This window comes from Pelodiscus sinensis, chromosome 6 (assembly GCF_049634645.1).
Source record: "Pelodiscus sinensis isolate JC-2024 chromosome 6, ASM4963464v1, whole genome shotgun sequence".
NCBI lineage: Eukaryota > Metazoa > Chordata > Testudines > Trionychidae > Pelodiscus > Pelodiscus sinensis.
In genome coordinates this window covers 52,848,178-52,871,136 of record NC_134716.1, presented here as the reverse complement: position 1 = coordinate 52,871,136, position 22,959 = coordinate 52,848,178, and the positions used below count along the sequence as shown (strand labels likewise).

At 39.7% G+C, this 22,959-nt stretch overlaps 1 protein-coding gene across 1 annotated transcript in view; it reads right to left on the bottom strand.

Annotated features, from left to right (window-relative positions):
• LOC142830058 (uncharacterized) overlaps positions 1-22,959 on the bottom strand; it is a 405,158-nt gene that overhangs the window by 262,672 nt on the left and 119,527 nt on the right. Inside the window, exon 3 of the mRNA XM_075932894.1 lies at positions 18,865-18,938. Within this exon, the coding sequence (XP_075789009.1) occupies positions 18,865-18,938 (74 nt within the window). The remainder of the gene's footprint in view (positions 1-18,864; positions 18,939-22,959) is intronic.

Here is a 22,959-nt window from a genome sequence, read left to right as displayed (position 1 = left end):
TGCTGTCACAGAAACAATGACTTATGGATGAAACAATGAGTTTGCGTCTCCTACAATTGCCTTTGGTTCAGCAAACTTTCCCTATTTGCATATAATGGAGAGTTTTTGGAATTCTCCAAAGTAAGAAAAGTTCCTTACTTTTTTTACTTTGGATATATTTCAACAAAATTGAAGTATGCTGCCACCAGATTCATGCAAAAATTCACTGGCAATGCACAAGAAAGTCACATTTCTGTATTATTATAAACTTAAGGGCTAGTCTTGTAAACCTTTACCCATAAATGGCTATGTCTACACTACAGAGTTTTTTTCAGAAAAACAGCTTTTTATCTGAAAAAAACTTCACTTACGTCCACACTGCAATTACATTCTTTTGACAAAAAAATCGAAAGTACAGAGGGGGTTTCCCTACATTAGTAAACATCTTTCTACGAGGAAGAAGCCTTTTTCCAAAAGAGTTATTTTGGAAAAAGGTGTGTATGGATGAGGAAAAGGGAGTTCTTTCAAAAAAGCAGGAAAGAGGAAAAAGCATAAATGCCCTGGTGGCCACTCTATCCATAGTAATCACAGCGTAAATGCGAGATTGCATCCATTCAGTGTGGACGCTATCTTTCAAAAAGCAGATCGCTTTTTCAATGAGCTTTGGCAGTGTGTGTGTTCTCTTTCAGAAGAAATTTTTTTGGAAGATCTCTTTTGGAAAAGTTTCTTCCAAAAGAAACCTTCAGTCTAGACATAGTCTGAGTTAGTTGCATTGATTTCACTGAGACTATGTAAATAGATCATTGCTACATATGACATTACATATATGTTAAAAGAACATTAAGATTTTGAAGTCAAGCAGGCTAAAGCTCAGCAATGCCAGAATTATGTATTTGACTTTGCAATCTTCATATTTTTTAACATAGGGTTTTTCTATGTACTTTCCTTAGCTTTTAAAAAAGTAAACTGGAAAAAAAAAACCACCAGAAGTTCCATCCTTTTGCCCCCTGCATGGACAATTAGCACAGTTGTGTCCTCTAGGTCCCCTGCATTTAAATGATGGAGTAACAGTAGTGGGCTATTATCTCAATTTGGACAAGCCATGAGAGGACATATACAATTTCTTAGAGAACAGAACAATAGTGTGGGTCAGGAATCTGGGGAGCAATTCCAGGTTCAGAAGGGGAGCATCGTTTAGTCTCTCACTCTGGCTCCGGTTCCCCCAGTACCAATGCTTTATGGTACAGTTTTTAATACCACATACCATTTTTTTCCCACAACGCCCCTGTGTCTTTCAATGAACACAAGACACACAAGGATACAGAATTAAGGTTGCATGGCAACCCTGGCTGTGTCTAGACTGCAGTCTTCTTTTGGAAGAAGCTTTTCCGGAAGAGATCTTCTGAAAAAACTTCTTCTGAAAGAGATCATCCACACTGCCAAAGCGCATCGGAAAAGAGATCTGCTTTTTCAAAATATAGTGTCCACACTGAATGGATGCTATCTTGCATTTAAGCTGTGATTACTATGGATGGAATGGACACCAGGGCATCTGTGCTTTTTCCTCTTTCCTCACACCCTTGCAACTACTTGTGGACCCATTTAGAGACCTGCACTTCTTTAGTGAGGGGAGTCCCATCAAAGATACATCAATGACACAAAACTGTGTTGAAGAAGAAAAAAAATCAATATAGTGGACACTATACCTGCTAGGTGTCTATTTTGCATGCATTTAATAAGAGCTCAGAGAACCAAAAGGGTTTCATGGTACCTGTAAGTGACTTATTAGTGTAATTTTTGTCCTGTCCTTTGTAGTGGCTGTGTTATCTGTAACACAGCAGTAGCATTTAACAACTAAGTTTACCCTGTAACAATAAAATAGTAAGGCTGTGTCTACACTGGCATCCCTTCCGGAAAAGGGATGCTAATGTAGACTTTGGAATAGGCAAATCCGCGGGGGATTTAAATATCCCCCGCGGCATTTGCATTAAACATGGCTGCCGCTTTTTTCCGGCTTGGGGAAAAGCTGGAGAAAAGCGCCAGTCTAGACGTGATTCTCCGGAAAATAAAGCCTTTTCTGGAGGATCTTTTATTCCTACTTGAAAGTAGGAATAAGAGATCCTCCGGAAAAGGCTTTATTTTCCGGAGAATCACGTCTAGACTGGCACTTTTCTCTGGCTTATCTCCAAGCTGGAAAAAAGTGGCAGCCATGTTAATGCAAATACCGCGGGGGATATTTAAATCCCCTGCGGATTTGCCTATTCCAAAGTCTACATTAGCATCCCTTTTCTGGAAGGGCTGCCAGTGTAGACACAGCCTAACTGTTTAAGCTTTAACGTGACTCCTTCAGTTGCTGTAACAGAACCAAGCACAATTTTAAAAGAACTTCAGCCAGTCATAAGGGACAGATATAGGGAGAGCTTGGGCATTTTGGATCGTGTCGCTTCCAGGGGACAGATCCGTTGGGGCACCTCTCAGCCTCCCCAGGCTGCCCACTGCGAAGGGATTTCTGTATCCTAGCAGCTAAAATCTGAGGTGTTATAAGCTCTTCCTGTAAACTTATTGGGGCGCCCGTCAACCTCCTCCATGTTGCCCGCTGCAAGGGACCCCAGTCTCAGCAGTTGAAGTCTCGGGTGTATAGCACACACACACACACACCACTCACTGCCCTGACCGTCGGTTGGCAGAATTGGGGTGCCCGTCAACCTCCTCCAGGTTGCCCGCTGCAAGGGACCCTGGTCTCAGCAGTTGAAATCTCGGGTGTATAACACACACACACACACACACACACACACACACACACACACACACACTGCCCTGACCATCGGCTGACAGTCCCTTATTTCAACTCTGCCTATGCAAAAGGGCCCAATTTAGCAAATCAAACCAATGTAAAATTCCACTAACATAAGGGAAGTCCCCATGTAATGAAAAGCCAACATAACAACTGTATGCTATCCCGCCTACCTCATAACACGGGAGGCAGAAACACAACAAAAAGTTACAACACAACACAATTAGCCACTCAAGGACCTCAGATGTGCTTCCTGGTTCTCCATCCCTTTTATAGCTCCAGACTGGTCACAGCAGTAGTATAGCAAGAAATTTGTCCTAGATTTTTCTATTTGTCCTGAATAATATGGACTATATTAGACAGAAAAGAAAGGGAAAATAAGAGAGTTAGGAGGAAAAAGGAATAGCTGGATTTTGGCACAAAGGGACAGTAACCTTGGAAACCTTATGTTCATATCTCAGAAGTTGTTGCAAACATAACCAAGTAGGTGTGATGTTTGATTCCCTCTATAGGATAGCATGTGAGAGAAAAGACAAAGTAACATCTGATTGCTTTAGGCAATCTATTCCATCCTTCATAAGGCTGTTTATTCTTGTTCTGTGTTGAATTTCATTTCTGTTATGTGTTGTTACTTAATGAAAAGTTTGAATCAAGGTGTTATCATTCTTTTCTTTTTAGAAAGGGCACATGGTGTTAGTTGTAAATGCTGAGAGCCACTATTGGGTTTCCACTAAGGGGCATGTAGTAAGGAGGATAAGAGTCTGCGTAAACTGGAAATAAAGTCTTATGTTCACCTTGACCACAGGGTTTTGGGTCTCTAATTTTCATGGCTAAACCATACACATTTTTGGTATTAGCTTCATTATAGTGTCAGTGCTGTAATGGTCTTTTAACTTTAAGATATATTAATATATAACAATTATGTACTGTTATTTCATGTTGACCAAAATATGTATTACTCCTTTGTTTATAGTGAGATTATTAAAGTTAAAATTAGTGTAAAAATACCTTAACAGCAGCAAATACTACCTGGGCAGAATGTTTTATCTGCAACAAACCACTGCAGCATTTTTCTAGGGCATTAGATCAAAACGTGGCTAGAAAAGAGATTGAACAAGAACTAACAAGTCTAAATTCATTGTGTAAGCTGAGGCAAAAAGCAAAATGTAAACAAACAGCAGCAACAGTAAAAAATAAATTGTGTTTTAAACGTTCTTTCTGTCTAAGGTTCTGTCTATAATAAAGTAAGGAACTTTAACTGTGGTGGTTAACCCAGATAGCATCTGTTAGAAAGATGACATACCTATTTTACTGACAAAAACCTAAAGGTAAATCACATGACATCTTAATTAGATCTCCATGGAAAATCCTGATATAAGCTTCTGTTGAGCAGGTTGGGGTTTCCCCCCCATTTTGTTGTCTGAAAAAAAGGACCCTGTTAAGAGCAATATGGCAATCACGGTGGGTCATGAAACTAATTATGTTTTGAGATGGTGAAAATTCTCAATTTCTGAACATAGGGCACTGCCGCATGATAGATGAATGCTGGAAAGGCAGTACATTGTGCTCTTTCATCTCTGTCATTGCATATTTATTCTGACTCTGCTTCTAAATTATTCATTTTCTTTAAGCAATCAATATTAATAATCTGATTTGCTCCGTGGCATTTTTAGTCACACTTCTGTTTAACTGACTGTAAATAAAGGTCACTTGGAGGCTTCCTGCTGCTGTTCTGAAGGTCCTTGCCTAATTAATTCCCAACACTTTTTTTCCCTATGACTCTGATTAGCAGTTGCAATCAAGTTCAGCAATTAGCTAGCTCCTCGCAGAGTGATTTGCTCATTCCACCTCCATGCATGAAGCTACATTTGATCAGTACTCTGTAGAGGCATAAGGCATGATTTAAAATCCATTTGTTCTGCGTTCCCCAACCGTGCAACAGATCAGATTTGTCACTGGTTGCATATAACCTTTGCCTGTTTACATCATACCCACTAATCATCTCTATCCCACCCCCCATAACATCATAAATATAATGAATGACCTAGCCAATAACCTATTCATGCTATGCCTAATCTCCATCTAATGTACACAGTATTCAGGAAATAATAATGTTAGCTCATCAAATCATTCTTAGGCACTTATAGCTCATATAAGCTTAGTTACATGAGAATATTTTTATACAGGACCAGCTAGTGATTAAATGATTTTTTGGGGGGACAGCAAGGAAACACTGTAGAATTCTGAATCCACTTAATCTGAACTAGCTTCTCTCATCATTATTTGTAGGAGCATTATTAGTTGTGAATTTAGTTCTTTTTTTCTATCAACAAAATATCTGCAAACAAGTTGTGGTTTTTAGTATTTACAGCGCTCATGGGGCCCATTATAGATAGAGGCTTACTTTGTACTAAACATGATATACACATAGAGGTAGCCAAGGTTCAAACTCTCAAGATTTAGCATATGAAGGGTGGAGAAAAGGAAATGATCAACTATATTCAATGTGATATACATTTGATAGACATTGTTTTTTATACAATACTCATGCTAGCATTTTAAATACACATATATATAAATGGCACCTTTCTCCAACTGCTCCCCAGCCTTGCCATTGTAGGCTGGCTGACTTTCAGGCAATATAATTTGATGAATACTTTTTAGTCTATTTTGTTCATGAACTAGTTGCTAAGAGTATTAGCCACTTGTTATTCAATACTAATGCCATCTGGCTGGCCATCTAATACACGTTATTATTTCTGTTCTCAGATTGGGAAACTTTATAGGTAGGCACAGCCCCATTTCCACTTTAAAAAGCCATTTCCATGCCTTCATAATTGTTCAATGAACATACAGTGTGAATTTTAAAAGAGCATTTAAAATAGTCTCACACCTGTGGGAATACCCTAACATTAACATGAAGATTCCCAGTCCTTTTGCTTTTCCTCAAACATTGTTGTCAGTAAAAACTCACTTACCCAAATGTTGACATATATGTGAATGAAGGGGTTCACACATACCAGTAAAGTGAATCAGCTCGTTTTATCTGAAAGACTATTTGTGAATTCTTTCTTCACCAACTAATCTCTTAAAAGGAAGAAGAAGATACTAGATCTGAAGCATCATATATTTTAGAAAAGTTTGCACTAGGATTTAAGCTGGATTGTCTAGTTTTGACTGCTCTCTAAAAAAATGACAATTTTTTTTTAAATCCACATTTTTCACTGGAAACTTACATTCTGTAAATGTCCTGCAAAAGGAGAGAGGTTAATATTCTACATGACTATGGTCTATGATTTGCTCAATGTAAAAAAAATAAATAATAGTGGATAAGATATTTAGGATTTCTAAATCTCAGTTGAAGTCCATCTTTACCCCAGCACCTAACCTACCCCTTGTTCTGACAGCCGGAAGCCAAAGCATGAGAGCTCTGAACAAGCAGATTTTCCTTTTCCTTTCTGTTCTGGCAAGTGTGTTCATTTAATCTCACAGGGGATCTGACAGCTTTCCCCAGCTCCTAAAGCAATTCTTTAGCACTCATTGAAAAGTGCTGTAAGCGAAAGGAAAGAATGCTGACTGGTGCTTCCATGCTGAGACCTGCTATGGGCTACAAGAGCTCTGAGCAAAATCAGTCAGTTTCCCAAGTATTTAATGAATAGGATCAGAATTCGAAGCCACAACTGAAATATTTTGGGACCGCTTAGCTAATGAATGTAAATATACAACATGAACAAGTAACATATCTTTGTGAAGCAGTATACAAAATTGTCAAGTACCTCATAATTAATTATATATATATGTGTGTGTGTGTGCATAGTAAAAACACTTAGTATAGTAATTACTAGTAGGAACTATAAAAGTTAAGATTGTGAAACCTTGCTTTCTCACACTCCTAGCTTTCTAGACAGGTCACTTTGGAAGCTACAATTCCTCTCCCCAATTGTGAACTTAAAAAAAAAAAGCGTTTAAGAAAAATATTTTCGGCCATTTTCTATTTATGCAAATAAACTACATCTTTCTTCCTGTAAAAGGAAAATCATTTTTTCCCTAGAGGAATAACTCAAAATAATGGAACCTTTATACTTTACATTTTATGCATACATATTTTACAATGAATAGTACATGCCTGGGGATGATTGGGGAAAAATTCCATGGTTGTAAAACCAGATGGCAATGAATATATAAAGATCTGTTGCAGCACATGCTCAGAAAGATACAGTATTAAGGTTTAAACTTCAACCAAACATGGGCATGATGTACAGTGCCTTCTTCTACCAACTCCTGGGCTTTGTCTTGTAGTTGCTCTATGTTTGGCACAGCACAGTATTTGTGAACAGAACATGGTAGTCAGCTTTCGCTTATTGTAGTAGCTACCTGGTTCTGTAGAGATATATATTATCCTCTGCTTTACAGGTGAAGTAAGTGATTTTTCCATTTCACATGGAACACGTTACAGAGCTGGAAACACAATTTATATCCATGGTGAAGAAGACCAGTGCACTAGAACGATCAGGCAAATTTCCAAGGTTCCTTATGCATTCTGTAAACCAGGAATAGTCAGACCCGGTGACTGAAGGGCAAAGGGAGCAGTTGCCCAAGTGCCTGGCCATTCAGAGGGGCCCAGTGGTGGTTGTTGGGTCCCCAGGCCCATTTAAAGCATCTCACTCCAGCACTGCACTCCAGACAGCACAGAGGGATGCTCTTGGCCCCACCCCTTCTGCCTGAGGTCCTGATCCTTTTGGGGGTATGGAGCCAGGTTCCCCCACACCTTGCCTGGGAACCCATGGAAGCTGTTGGCCCTCCAGGGGATAGTGAGGATGACTTTGAAAAGAATTTTGAAAATGACATATTTAAAAACCTTCCAGTAAATACAAAGTATTAAAGTATACAAAGTATTGGACAGCAGTATAAGGGGTAACATAGGCACTGCCTTCTCTATCTGGGGGGTACTCCACCTTCTCTCATTCACCCCATGCTCCAGTCCCCACTGCATCCCTTCTCTTCAATTGTTCACCTTCACCATGCCTCTTCCTGCCCTTCCTCTTCCCCACCCCCAAACTTACCTCCTCCCTGCTCCTCCTCCTCCTCCCCAAAGTGTCTTGCGCACCACAAACCAGCTGTTCATAGTGGGTAGATGCAACGGAAGTGAGTGATCAGAGAAAGAGCTGATTAGCAGAGCCTCCAGCAGACAAGAGCTGTTGGTGGGAACACCCACAGAGTCAGCACCTATGAGGGGTAAGACATCTGCCTCAAGCGGCTAGTCTGGAAGCTAGAATAGTTAGAGAGCAAAAGTGCTCTTTCCTCACCTTTTTTCCTTCAAGGATATCTCGGCAGCCAGGAGGTGGATGAGCTGAGTATGCAAGAGGAATCAACAATAGTTTCCTAACTATTTTTGTGCAGCTGAACCAGCAATGGTGGGGAATTAATCTGACCACTAGGTCAGATTCACTTTCTGTGTAACTTTGGGCATGAAATGGTGATCCTAATACTAACATATCTACTCACTAGGGGAGAATTAATTATTTTATCTTTTAAAAAAACCTGTACAGGCATGAATATTATATAAATAAATAGCAAGTGTCTCTTTCAGCTTAGAATAACCACCATCACTGTGCAGGGGGAATGAACATTCCTCAGTCTATGTCTCTTGCCTTTCTCTGAGTCCAGCCCCAAAGTGGGTGGCATAGTCTCAGGATGGAAGTGATGGGACTGTGAGGGAATCTCTATTACAGGACACACATTTTCTTTATAGGCAGAAAGTATCCTCAGTAGCAATGGAACTGTCATGCTCTGCTGGAGGGGATGACTTAGTGAAATCACACTTAAAATCTTTACTCCTCTGGAGCCATACACCATAATGCAGGCTGAGGCATCTCAGATCTTTGTTCTCAAGCTGTGATTAGCTTAACTCTATTTATTCATTGTGTGGACAATGCAGGGCAGCAGAAAATGTAAAAGCACAAGCCAAAGAGCTACATTCATCAGAAGAGGTTATCCATGTACTAAATACAAAAGAATATAGTCAGAATAAGGTCAAATCAAAGAGTGGGACCACAGTTGGGAGGAAACTAGATATAGATAGTCATGTGGAAGGTGTGCATCACAATGGGACCTCAAGCAGTGTTTTGTCTTTTGGAAGCTGTCATAAATGTAGGGAAAATAATCATTTTGCAAAATCCCAAATGCAGAAAAGTCAAGTGCATTTAGTGAGAGACAGTTTGGTTGAAAAGTTTTTCATAGACATACTGGGATCTAGCAAGCCTGATGAGAGGAACTGGATATTTTCTATGACAGCGAGTGAAACAATTATTCCACTATAATATTCTGTCTGAACAAGATGATGAGAGACTAAAAATAAGACCAAAACTGGGATCAACAAAAATAGAAGTGATGAATGTACCAGAGCAAAGGGAGGTACATTCCTCGCACCCATCATAAAAACACATACAGACTACCTTTCATTTTAGTGCCCAAGGAGTTGATACCAATTTTATGTCTGACTGTATGTGAGAAACTCACACTGAACCTGTCTATGAAGCACTCCTTCAGAAATATATTTCAAGAATTGGGTTGCTTGCAAAATTAACAAAATCCAGATGCACAAGCAGGTCCCTCCAGTTTCCATCCAGGTAGAGATGTTCTATTTGCACTCCATGATAAACTCAAGGACAAGACCATCAAGATGAGTCAGGTGATGATGCATGTTGCTGACAGACCAAGATAGAGCTGCAAAACATACTTTACATTCTGGGTAGCAAAGCCAAGGACCTGCACACCTGCTATGCACTGCCAAGCACATCACTGCAGCATTCCCTCAGCATTCTAGAGACTCTCAAGCTGCCCATCCAGAGTAGAGAGAAGATCAGTTGGTCCACACCAATCACCCAAGCTCTTTCATGCCACCTCAAATGTCATGCTGAGACTTGCTAATCTGCCTTAAAAGGGGGTAGTTGAGGAACGTGAGTGATAAAGATTCACTCAGAAGTGATGTGTTGTAACCTCTACTCCCTAGGTAGGTGACACATGGGGTTTATGGGAATGTAGTACGAAGTTTAACACATGTGTTGTTAGTTGTCAGCTGTTCATATTTATACATATATCTGTATATGTATCTTTATGTATATAAGAGTTAATATGTTCTTTTAAGAGGTAAGATGTAGATATATGTTTGTAGAAGATTATAGTTTGGAGAATTTCCCTCAAAAGGACAGTATTATGAACATAGGAATATGGAGATAAGCCCTGAAAATAGGAGTTGGGAACACCACATGGCTGTGTGCGCCACAGTTCATCAGAGAAGCTCTCCAGATTGTTTTGTTAAAAGTTTTATTTAGGGTGACCAACTATCCTGACCAGACACTACTTTCAGCAATGTTGTCTCATCTGTCCAGTCAGGGAGAGCTGGCAACCCTAGTTTTAATCCTTTTTCATTCATTTGGCTTGTTGTTTAATGCACATCAAGATTGTTAAAATGTTGGTGAAGAACATCTGGATTCACATAATATCCAGCTACACAGTTCCAGGCAATTGTAGTCCTAGTATGTAAATTTATTTGCAAACAGGCAAAGCTTTAAAAATCTTGAGTTCAAAATTACTTTGATTTTTTTTCTCCTCTGCACCCTTCACCCCTTTTATAATCCCTTAGGAAATTAAGTACAAAAAGAAACTATGTTCATTACACATTAAGTTTATATGAATAAGCACTCAAATGTCATGAAATGCCAAAGTTAGGGATGAATGCACAACTTTAATTCTGTCCTCGTATGTGTATGGATTACAATAGCTTTGAGATATATGATCACATAGGACTTTGTACTGTATTTTTCTGTATATACCAGGCAAACCGTCCATTAAAGTAATTTATCTGAACGTATCACATCCCTTGCCCCTCCGTTCCCTCTCCTCCCACCATAGCAGGGATTGGGAGGGGGATGCTGTGTTGGGGCTGTGAAAAAGCAGTTTGTAAAAAAGTAGGATGTGGACTTTTGGGAAGTTTAGAGGGTATAAAGATAGTTGTAATCTTGCAATAAAACGATTTCATGCTTACACCGGCCGGAGTCCGTGCCTTCATACACCACAGTACATCTCATCTCCCTGTATGCAAAGCAGCTATTACCTGCCTTATCATGGAGTTTGAACTGTATTTATAGTTTGAACTGCATTTCTGAGATGATGTGGATCTGATCAAGTACCAACTTTTGGGATCAGGAAGGAATTTTTGTTTTCCAGGAAAGATTGACAATTGGCCTGGTGAGATTTTACACCTTTCCTGAAGTATCTCAGAGGCCCTGTTTTAGGTCAACGTGAAGCAAGGATAAGATTTATAAGTTGTGTATTTCTAAATAAGGTGGTAATTGCATTGTAACTTGCACCCACTTTCCTATGCAGGTAAAAGGCTCAAAGGGACTAGCTCTTAGAAATAAACCTGAGCAAGAGCTCCAGTAGAAAATGAGTGGGACAAATCAGTGGGATTGAACCAGTTTTCTCCAACTTCCCATGTGAGAGCCCTAACTACTGAACTATAGTGTCTTTTTTTTATTTTTTTGGTCAAGAGCCAAATGACTGTGTAAGGGTGAGTGGAAAGGAAGACCCTGTAGTCCAGTTGTAATGGCATCCACTTAAGAGATGAGAGACCCAGTGCTCAACCCTTCTGGATAGCCAGGGCCAGTTGAGGCTGAAATGGAAGTAAAAATAGTCTCAGAGAGTGGGCAATTAAACCAGGCTCTCCTACATTGCAGGTGAATGCTCCAACCACTGGTGTAAATATTATTCAGTGGTTCCAACATCACCACATCCAGCTCCAGCAGGTTTTTAGCATGAGGTGTATTTTCAATTACTATTTTAGCATGTTTAGAGGTTTTTCTTTCTCCTACAACACTTATCATTCTAAAGACCAAAGCATTACAGTAATAATGGTTCTTGGCAATTAATAAATGATCTTAAAACTTAGCACACCAACAAAAATATAACAAGACTAATCTGCTGTATAAAAAAAGAAACTGAGGTTTACCACCTTATAAATTTAATAATTAAACAGTGGGTATATCTACGCTACGGGACAAGGTCAAATTAAGATACGCAACTTCAGCTACGTTAATTGCATAGCTGAAGGTAAAATATTTCAACTCGACTTTTGGTGCTGTCCACACTGCAGGAAGTTGAAAGAAGAACATTCTTCCTTCAACTTCCCTTACTCCTCATGGAAGCAGGACTACCAGCACTGAAGGGAGCACCCATCTCAGTTTGAATTAGCCGTCTTAACTAGCCCCTCTAATTCAAACCCTGGAAAATTGACAGCAGCAATGTGCCTTTAAACCTCGCCTGCCTAGAGAACAAAAACATGGGTAAGTATGAGGGTAATTGCAGTCTTAACACAATTGGCAAATAAAAATCTCTTTCCCAGAACACCTATCATTCTCTGGTGGATTTCTACGGGACTTTGGTGAGGCTGGATGCCTAAAAGGAGATAACAGTGAATAGCTGTTGAGCAGAAATGTAGCGGCATATGGAATTTTTACCCTGAAAATATATGCACCAAGTGAACTTCGGAGTCTATGGGCATCACCAGGAATTTTGTGGATCGAAGTGGAGCCAATCGGAGACTCAGGCATCTAAATCCAAGATGCCTATGTACTTCTGTAAATCTGGGCCTTTAGGTGCCTTTTTGACTCCACTTTTACACATGAGTGATTATGAATAAAGCATTTATTACTTTCATATATTTGCTAAAAAAGGTTTCATGTTTGTTTGAATGAGCTTTAAAACCTGTTTTTGAAACTTCACATATCTGATTTAGGTAACCAAAGGATCTTCCAGCAAACAGAAAGGTATCCAGGATACTGGTGATTGTTGCCCACTAAAGCTGCCTTGTGCTTAATGCACCTTATCATGAATTTTAATATGGTTGTTTCGCTTTGTGATGAAGATAGTGGGGCTCTTTAGCATGTGGTTTATGAGAGATAAATGGCAAAGCAGGATTTTATACATCCTGCAAAGGAAACAACATTTTAAAATTAGATGAAGTGTGAAGTACTATTCCACTACTCCATATCCACTCCTTGCATAAGCAATTTTTGATTGTGTGCAGATATATAAACCCTATTGTGGCAAATGATAGTTACCAAAAGTGGGTTTTAACTTTATATATTTAAGGAAACCATTTGAAATCAGATAAAAGCAGCCAGTACAGAAGGTAAAGAAACCTGAATAAGTTAGTGTCAAAGTTTACAGAAAATGGAAAAGAGGCCAAAAACACAATAAGAAAGCTTAAAATCTCCTATGTTATAGAAAATAATAATGACACTGTAGAGCAGATCAACAAATGTTTTTCCCTCTGGTTTGCATTATTGCACTAAATATAAAATATATAACTCAGACCACAGGCAAACTTTTAAGTACATTACTTTTTAAGTAAATTATGACTGGCCCAGGGATTACTTATATATTCACTGATATAGTCTATAAAGGACAATTTCCTTATAGGATTAGAACAGACTAGTTCTTAGAGACTATAGAATCTTCCTAATCTGAGTCAGTAGAGAGGACATGTAGGGAGGACTCAGAAAGTGGAAAATGGGTGTGTGGCCAGAATACCCTTGGGTTCTCAAGAACTTCTTCTACTGGAAAATCACTTGGGTGGGGGGGGTCTACCATTCAGCCCAATTCATTGGCCCAAAGACTGGGTTGGGTGTCAGGTGGGTGGGAGAGGTACAAGTCAACTCTTTTGTCCTGTGCCAAATAGGCATTTCCAAGGATCTGGTTTTATGTGTATGCATACAAATATGTAAGAACTTCCCACATATTCAATAGTCCTTAAAGAGAGGTGGTTATAGTCAAAGAAACTATTTTTCCTAATTACACTGCATATGTTATTAGCTTTTTTTTTTATCCTGTATGGGCCCATTTAACTTTTATGTTGTCTATTACACTCCAGAAAGAAGCTTAGTTCATTTACCTTTTATTTCCCCTATAGTGTTCTGGCAATAGGTTGAGTAAAAAGTGAAGAAAATTGCTGCTGACAGCCTCTTTGTGTAAGGATCACAATATCTAAATTGAAGTGAAGCATGCAATACACTTCACTAAGCCTTCTTCAAAATTTCCTTCTCTCCCATTGTCTTTTTGCCTATTTAATTTTTTTAAAATCTGTCTACCTATCTATTGATTTTAGATTAAGTAAATTTACTTATAGTTATTAATCTTCCCTTTATTTGTTAACAAGAAAAAAAAGACAGGAAGACAAAGAAACATATTACTGCTGTGTTGTAATATGTAAATCCATCAGTATCCTGAGCACTATCATTTTAAAGATGCCTCTTGTGTTTCTGAGGAGGGGAAATATCCCTCAAAGCACTTCTCAACTTACTGAAATACAATGACAGACTAATGCATACCCCTGGGGGGCTGTGCTCTCTGCTCACTAGGCTTCCTAAACCCCTCTCATGAGAGATAGGCAACTCCAGCTCTCCCCAGCCACTGGGGAAGGCCAGGCTATAGCTTTGCCACCTCAGGCCCCTTCTCCCTCCCCCCCGTGAGCCGCACCACCTGGGGCCTCATCTCCCTTCCTCCCTCTTCCCCACGCGAGCACAGGCCCCTTCTCCTTTCCCTGCAACCCCCACCCACAGCTGTGCCAGCATGTGTCCTTTGTCTCTCTCCCACCACTCTCCCCCTCCCAGCCATGGCCTAACCCTAACCACTCCTCTCCTGGGCGAAGCCACTCCAGGCCCAAATCTGCAGTCAGGGAAGCATGGGTTGTGGTGCGCCAGGCCAGGCCCAGCCATTCCTTGTCCCCGGCTGCTGTGTGGGTGTGGGGCTTTACCCAGCCATGCCTATCCCTAGCCTGGGGATGCTGTGACATGATGAGGTCGCTTTGTCATCTCACAAGGCATTTTTTTTATAGAGAGAGAGATTTTACATCTATGAGTGCATGTGTACACATATTTAATCATGTTTCCCAGGATTTCCTTGCATAGCTCTGTTTGAAGCAAGTCATATTAAGTATTAATATTCATATTTATTTTATTTTTGATCCTGTAAGATATAACTATACAGAGCCTTCAATTTAATGATACGTTATTCTTCTGCATACTGTATTCCTTACTACTTCTCTTTGTTCCATTACTACCTCTACCCGCAGTTAAGCTGTTGACTATCTGCTGGTCAAACAGTGCTTATGTTTTGAAAAAAAGCTGCTCTTGGTGCAACCCACTCATTAACCTACAAGAAGAAACTGGCCTTCATCCAGTCAGTTTATGGGATCATAAAGCAATTTCACTGGCTTGCTAAAATAAACCAATAGCCTGCAAACATGTTTGATGTGAGAGGAATATACCATCTGGACAAGCCAGCATGGCTTTAAATAAACAGAAAATGTAAGCACACATAATATATAAAGTAAATACAGAGTATACAATGTTAAAGGACTCACCAAGTCCACCAGAACTGGCACCCCAGCTGCCCCTCTCTCAAATAAAACAACACTGAATGTAGGAAGAAATCAGGATAAGCTGAAAGAAGAAAATTCTGGAACACACACAGAGATAGGTGGGGTAAAAGAGTGAGGACTGTGTTGGTGGTAAGGGAACCACAGGTGCAAAGACTGTATTGAAATAGGACTAGAAAGGTAGGTATATTGGAAAGATGGGGTTTAGGTCTCACCCAGCTATTGTGGGAGAGAGGGACACGCAAAGAGGGAAATGGCCACATGAGGAATCCTTGAAGGTTCTGATCAGTTGGAAAAATATCTGAACCATTTGGATAAATCATCCAAACCTCTGAATGCTAATCTGAACTAGATCTATTAACTTGGATGTTCATCCATTGCACATGTCTACACTCTTGGCAGGAGATTAAACGACTGCATTGCAGGCTAGTTCTGGGCTTCATAATCATACATCCTGCACTTCAACATCGCAGAACATTCCTAGAGTGGGAGTTCTGGGAAGAGACACTTTGTGTTGGTTCCCAGATGGGGCTCAGAGAATAACAAATTAAAAAGATATATAAAATATACAAAACATGTCAAAAAAGACTTTTAATGAAAGCCAAACCTGTTCTTAACTGAGAGAACCCACCTAGTATTAGGACAGGAAGAAAGCAAGACTAGATAAGGGCATCTCTGCAGAAAAGTACATATATTTGTACAGGCTGAACCTCTCTAGTCCAGCACCCTCAGGACCTGACAAGCGCTAAACCAGAAAATTTGCCAAATCACAGGGGGTCAATATTGTCTAGCAGCATTACTAACACTTCCACTACTTATTGGGCTCTTAGAAGACATTGAGGGGTAAATTAGAGCTAAATAAGAGCACAGAACACTGAGATCCAGGAAAGGTGGCTATAAGCAAACTTTATGGGACTGCAGAAAGCTTGGCAGACCTATGATAAGCGAACATCCATTTAACTAAAATCATGCCAGACCATGGATGTTGCTGGACCACAAAGTGCCAGACTAGAGAGATTCAACCTGTACAAAATATATGTGTGTGACCGGGCCCTATAGGACACGTATATTGCTTGTATCAATAAGAACGTTCATCGGCCCCTTGACCTCATCACTTCTCCCTTTTTAGTCTTATTTTTGAAGTTCTCACATCCATCTCACCCCGAGCTAACCCACTCTATTGGCGCTGACCACAGTTCGAGAACATCAGCTCGTGATTCCCAATCGCCAGTATACTCCCACTTCTGGTGGTGGTGTGAGGGGGGCTGAGGCCTCACTCACAGGCCCCAGCCCAGGGCCCTAAGGACAGAGACTGTTTCTGGTCCTGTCTGGCTGACGGGGCTCCTTGCTGAAACACGCCAGCCCATGGGCTTCAATCAGTTGTCCTGCCCTGGGCTGCTTCCTCTCCGCACTCTCTCGGTCTCTTGGCGTCTCTCTGCCCACCAAGAGACTCTGGCAGCAGTGCTCTCACCAAGTTGAGGCTCACCCTTTTCCTTCCCTTCTTCCCAATGTCTGCCTTGCTACCTTCTTCTTTCTTCGCTTCTTTCACCCTCCTCCCCTCCGTGCAGCCACTCCCGCTTCTTTTGAACCGCCCGCTCCCCTGTTTCCCCTGACATCACTCCGCACCGCCCCTTTGGGTCCCTCCTGTTTGCCACTACGTCACTTCTGGCGTTCCTGCTCACCCCCGTCCACCACAGTTCATGCTCGCCATTGCCTTAGGGTCGCAAGGTTGCCTTGCGGCATGCAAGCACCCCGCACAGAGACAATACTCGACCCCTCGCGCTGCAAACATGGCAGACGCCGAGGGGTTTGGAGTGCGGGGCAGCCATGCCCCATCACAATAAGTCTACACTGACTTCCATGAATGGACAGAGAGAGACCTCATCCATAGGATTGAACACAATGGACAAGATATGTGACTGAACTGAATAGGCAGTAAACTCAATGGAAATAAAGAGTTCATCTTTACCAATGGGAATGGCAACGTAATAAGTGAATATTTTTTTTGTTGTGACAGCATCATGGATGGAATCATTCAAATTCTAATTCTGACCAGAATTCCCCCTAAGTTGTGCAGCACCACAGCTTCACAGGTGATTAATCAGTCCCACTCAGTCAGAGGTTCAGGGCTTAGTGTACTGAGCTGACTGACTGGGCAGGGCTGATTAATCACCTGTGAAGCTGTGCTTCCCCCAAGTCTTAGAGGGAACACTGATTGTGACCCTTCTTGATGCCTGCACAAGTATATAAGCAACCCACTTTCCCTTTTGTGCTCACAACTCTTGTTACAGATAGACCAGGATGTAGGGCACAGTAGCCTCCATATATCTGCTTCTTTACATGTGAACGTGGGGTAGGAGGCATAAAAACAACACTCCTAACATGCCAACAAGAGCACCTAAATTGCCAGGGAAAGTATAAGGTTGAGGTTGCTTATCTCCCTACAGTACAAGGGGACCAGCCTCTGCCACATGCACTGAGCTGGTGGTCACAATTTAGACTATAATGCACAATAATTAAGTATATTTCTAGGAAAGAAGGCTTGGATACCTTAGCATTCATGAACAACAGAAATAACCAAAGAAGCACAGAGAACTAGATTTGTCCTACTGTTACTCTTCAGTTTTGATACTGACTTGCTAGTGCTGTTTCTTGAACAAATATTTAACTTTTCTGACTTCAGTTCCCTCACCTGTAAAATGTAGAATGTTAGTACTGGTATTTACAAACTAAATAAGTGCAAAGTGCTATGCACAACAGCTGCAAGATATTATAAAAGTCAAATGTAACAGAGGGAAGACTAAAACTCAACCCTTCTTTTTGAGTTCATTAATCAATAGGATTCGGAAAGTAACTTTCACCTTTGGTAGATTTCTCACAAACAAAAAAGTGTAGATTGGTGGATTTGTGTGTGAATATTATTATCAATTATGTACCCAGTGGCAATGGTCTAACCTGTGAATTATTTAATTGTGAAAATGGAATTCTTCTGGGGGGTGATGTCAGCTGAAACAATCTCAGAAAACATTTATTTTGAGAGTGGTGCATAGTAAAAACCAGCAGCTGATTTTTGCCTGGAAGTAAAATGTGCAGACTTTTGTTTATACCTATCTTCTGGAAGACATTTTTCTATTTATGTATATTCTGAGAATAATAATGACCTATATAGTATAATGATGATAGAGCCTATTTACAATGTGTGCACTGAAGATGCTGTATATATAGACACTGCATTTTTTATATATTTACATTTGGAAGAGACAAAATTAGATTCTCTGTTTTCTCATTTGAAGTAACATCTTTTACAAAGAACAACTGTCTCATTTCAGAATGCAATAATAAGCTAATGCACTGAGCGATCAATGTTGCGTGCTATGTAACACTAAAAATTGTACCATAGAATTTGGGAAACCAATTTAACCATCTATTAATAAACGCAGTACTTTAAAAATTATATACAGAAAATATGCACCCTATCATTTTTTTTCACGCCTCAGTACATGATTAGATGCATTAAAATCTCTGCCTTATCAAATTGATGCATTTGAGAAGACAGTCAGTGATAACTGTGTAGCGATATATCCCTTACAAAAGCATGCAATTCTCCCAAGTTTGCTCTCATAAAAGATTTATTTCTATCATAAACCATCACCTGTCTCTTGGTCTTCTGGCATTACAATGCAGTCACACTCAGCACAGTGGGGTAGCTGGTGTATTTTTCTTTTTCTGCAAATATGAAGATTGACAGGCAGTTTACAGTGCTAAAAAAAGGTATAACCAAATATATAACATTTGTATCAGCTGAATAGCTACAGCCAACACAGCAATAAAACTTTTTTTTAATATAAAAACACATACAAAGGAACCCAAATAAATTGTGAGCCTGTAACATGAATTTGTCTCAGCTAGGAGCCATGCATTTTACTGCAAGACACATTACCAAATGTAATATATTATTACATTAATTATATTATTACATTAATATATTATGTTATTGTAAACATTATTATTATTATGTTGGACTTACATCTTTGCTTCTACTATTTGTTGCGTGTTGACAACCATATTAAGTTCAATAGTGCATGTGTATGTATATGCACTGTGTACATAGTAAGGCAGGCGTGTGCACACATTGTATTTACAGTGCACACACACATCTATACTCTGAATTTATTATACACATACATGAACAGGATAATATGGTTGTCACCATGCAAAACTTTATCTTTATCTATATAACCATTATTATTAAATATTAAAGGTCAAAGTCATTATTACACACATAGTTTTTTTATTTTACTGACTGGACCTGTATTAATTGTGCAGTAAAATATTAATGATAAGGTGTTTACACAGATGTCTGAGTTTTGTGACCTTTTATTTTCTTAACAATCCTTGCAACCTATTCTCCAGAGGTTTGCATAACCTAATAAGAACAGATGGATTTCCTTTACAGCTAAGGTCAAAGGTAAAGGAGCATGTTCTCAGCTGTGTCACTACATGAATTAAAATGTAGTAATGAATTTCTGGTGTTCTCTGTGACTTTATGTTAGACCTTGACCTTAATATCACATTTAACTGAGCGCAATCATAGGTCACAAATTAGAAGGATTTAAAGCAATCTTCTGCTCTATCATGGGAACCCACTTTAATCAGATCTGATTTAATATGCTGTTCAGAGTTTAGGGAACACTAGGCCAATACTACTAAAAAAGGAACTGTCACCATAGTTACAGCCATGCTGCAACAACGCAGAGGCCTTGGGATACAATTTCCAGCTTTTCTGAAAAAGCCTTAAATAAAACATTAACATTTTTTCTGGAAGACACTCACAAATGACTATTGCCAATTGTTTAAAACACTACAATTACAAAAATCAAATCAATTCACAAAAGTTTTATCACTCTCACCAAGAGAAACCCCATTGAGATGCAAGGTCTCAGTTTCAAAGCAGACACAAAAGATGCTATGAGGTTAAGATACCATACACGGCCAGCAGTTTAAAAGCCCTTGACTGGCATAGAGGGGATTGCAAAGAGACTGTGCGCGCCCTAAATAGTGTGAATAGAGCATTATAGGGCAGGAACTGCACCAGTGGAGGTCTGCCCAGTGCAATTATTCCTTTCTGTCCCTGAAGGCCTCAGTTTTGCTCTCCCAAATACAAGAGGGAAAAGAGGTTGTGGACAGAGGACTAGACTGAGTGGGACTTGCTGATTTATCTTGAATCCTAGCTTCCCTTTTCAGGTGCAGTGTTGCGTCTGAATAGCAGGAGTATCCATAATTTCTCAATCAAGACAACTAGTGAGTAATGGTGTCAGCTCCTCAGATGAGTCATTTCCCATCCTACATCCAATTTGGAGACCTTAGCTTCTGCAAATGCAAAGGACTTCACACGCATTAAAAACACCTAATAAATTAGGAGGTACATTTTTAACATGATGCATAGGGGTTTAGGATCTAATCCACAGAGGCTTTCGATCGTGCCTTAAGTGCTTAAGACATACTTCATGTTCATGTAATTCACATGTGACTAATCCACTGTGCTGAATATTTACCTTTAAATACAGTTTAAACGCAGGTGTTATGCCACTCAGATAAATAACCAAATACGCCACCATATTTTCAAAATCAGCATCTGATAAATCAGTCACTCCAGCTATGTTAGTGGTACAGTAAATTAAAAGATTGATTAGCCCTCCCCCTAACTTCTGCCATAAATATATGACCTAATAAATAATTATTAATTAATCAGGTACAGATACAATAAATAATATACTGCTGAACTACGCTAGAATGTAATAATTCTCTATTCCATTTACAGGAAAGAGCTTTTATAGTAGACGAAGAAGTGTACATTTAGTATTCAAATTAAGAAATTCAGACAATCTATTTGGCAAGCACACTGATGTGTTACAGTTGGGTCACAATCTAAACCAACAATAATGATCAAAGACTAGTATCACTTACATTCTGCTTTACGAACCCCTTGCCAGATACAGTAAAGTCATTAAAATGTATAAATGTGATCTAAATTGCTGGCCAAGACACATTAGACCATTCATAAACTGTTTTAGCACAGTATAGCAGCACAGTAGCCAAATTTTATTTCAACTTTCTTATTTAAAACTTCAGAATATTTACTACATTAAATTTCCAGTCTAAATGAAGGTTTAAATATGCAAAACTGCCAGTGATTGTCACCCAGCATCGTAATTCTGAATCTAGTAATTCCAAATTTAACAAGTATCAGAGAGATAGCTATGTTAGTCTGAATTGGCAAGAACGAAAAGTCCTGTGGCACTCTATTGACTAACAGATTTATTGGAGCATAAGCTTTCGTGGGCAAAGACCCACTTCGTCAGATGCATGTAGTGGAAATTCCAGAGGCAGTTATAAATATACAGGCATAAGAAAAGAGTTCCAATCAAGAGTAAGGCTAGAGATAACGAGGTCAATTCACTCAGGGTGGATTACGCTCACTTCTAGAAGTTGACGTGAAGGTGTGAACATCAAGAGAGGAGAAACTGCTTTTGTAGTTAGCTAGCCATTCACAGTCTTCATTTAATCCTAAAATAATAGTATCAAATTTGCAGATGAATTGAAGCTCTGCAGTTTCAACAGAGCCAGACATATACCCAGAAGCCTCCTGCTATAAGACAGGCCCAACAAAGAAAACAACAGAACATCACTGACCATCATCTACAGTCCCCAGCTAAAACCTCTCCAACACATCATCAGCGATCTACAACCCATCCCGGACAATGATCCCCCACTCTCACAGACCTTGGGAGGCAGGCCAGTTCTCACCCACAGACAACCCACCAACCTGAAGCAAATTCTCACCAGCAACTATACACCACACCACAGTAACTCCCACTCTGGAACCAATCCCTGTAATAAACCTTGATGCCAGCTCTGCTCACATATCTACACCAAAGACACTATCACAGGACCTAACCACATCAGCCACACCATTACGGGCTCATTCACCTGCCCATCTACCAATGTAATATATGCCATCATGTGCCAGCAATGCCCCTCTGCTATATACATCGGCCAAACTGGACAGTCCCTATGTAAAATAATAAACGGACACAAATCAGACATCAGGAATGGCAATACTCAAAAACCTATAGAAGAACACTTCAATCTCCCTGGACCCACAATTGCAGATTTAAAAGTAGCCATCCTGCAACAAAAAAACTTCAAAAACAGACTTCAAAGAGAAACTGCAGAGCTACAATTCATCTGCAAATTTGATACTATCAGCTTAGGATTAAACAAAGACTGTGAACGGCTAGCTAACTACAAAAGCAGTTTCTCCCCTCTTGGTGTTCACACCTCCACATCAGCTGCTAGAAGTGGGCCTCATTCTCCTTGAGTGAATTGACCTCATTATCTCTAGCCTTACTCTTGATTGGAACTCTTTTCTTATGCCTGTATATTTATAACTGCCTCTGGAATTTCCATGACATGCATCTGACGAAGTGGGTCTTTGCCCATGAAAGCTTATGCTCCAATAAATCTGTTAGTCTATAAGGTGCCACAGGACTTCTCATTGTTATTCCAATTTTAACCTTATCCTCAGGAAACATAATGTCTATGTTTTAAACAAAATGGCTTGATAAGAGTGAGGTTGTAATGATTAGACTAATTCGACAATCACTATTGCCCACTTCAAAAAAGAAACAACCATAAAGATTATATTAAATCAAAGTTAAAGATAGAAAATACAGAGCCTCATCCT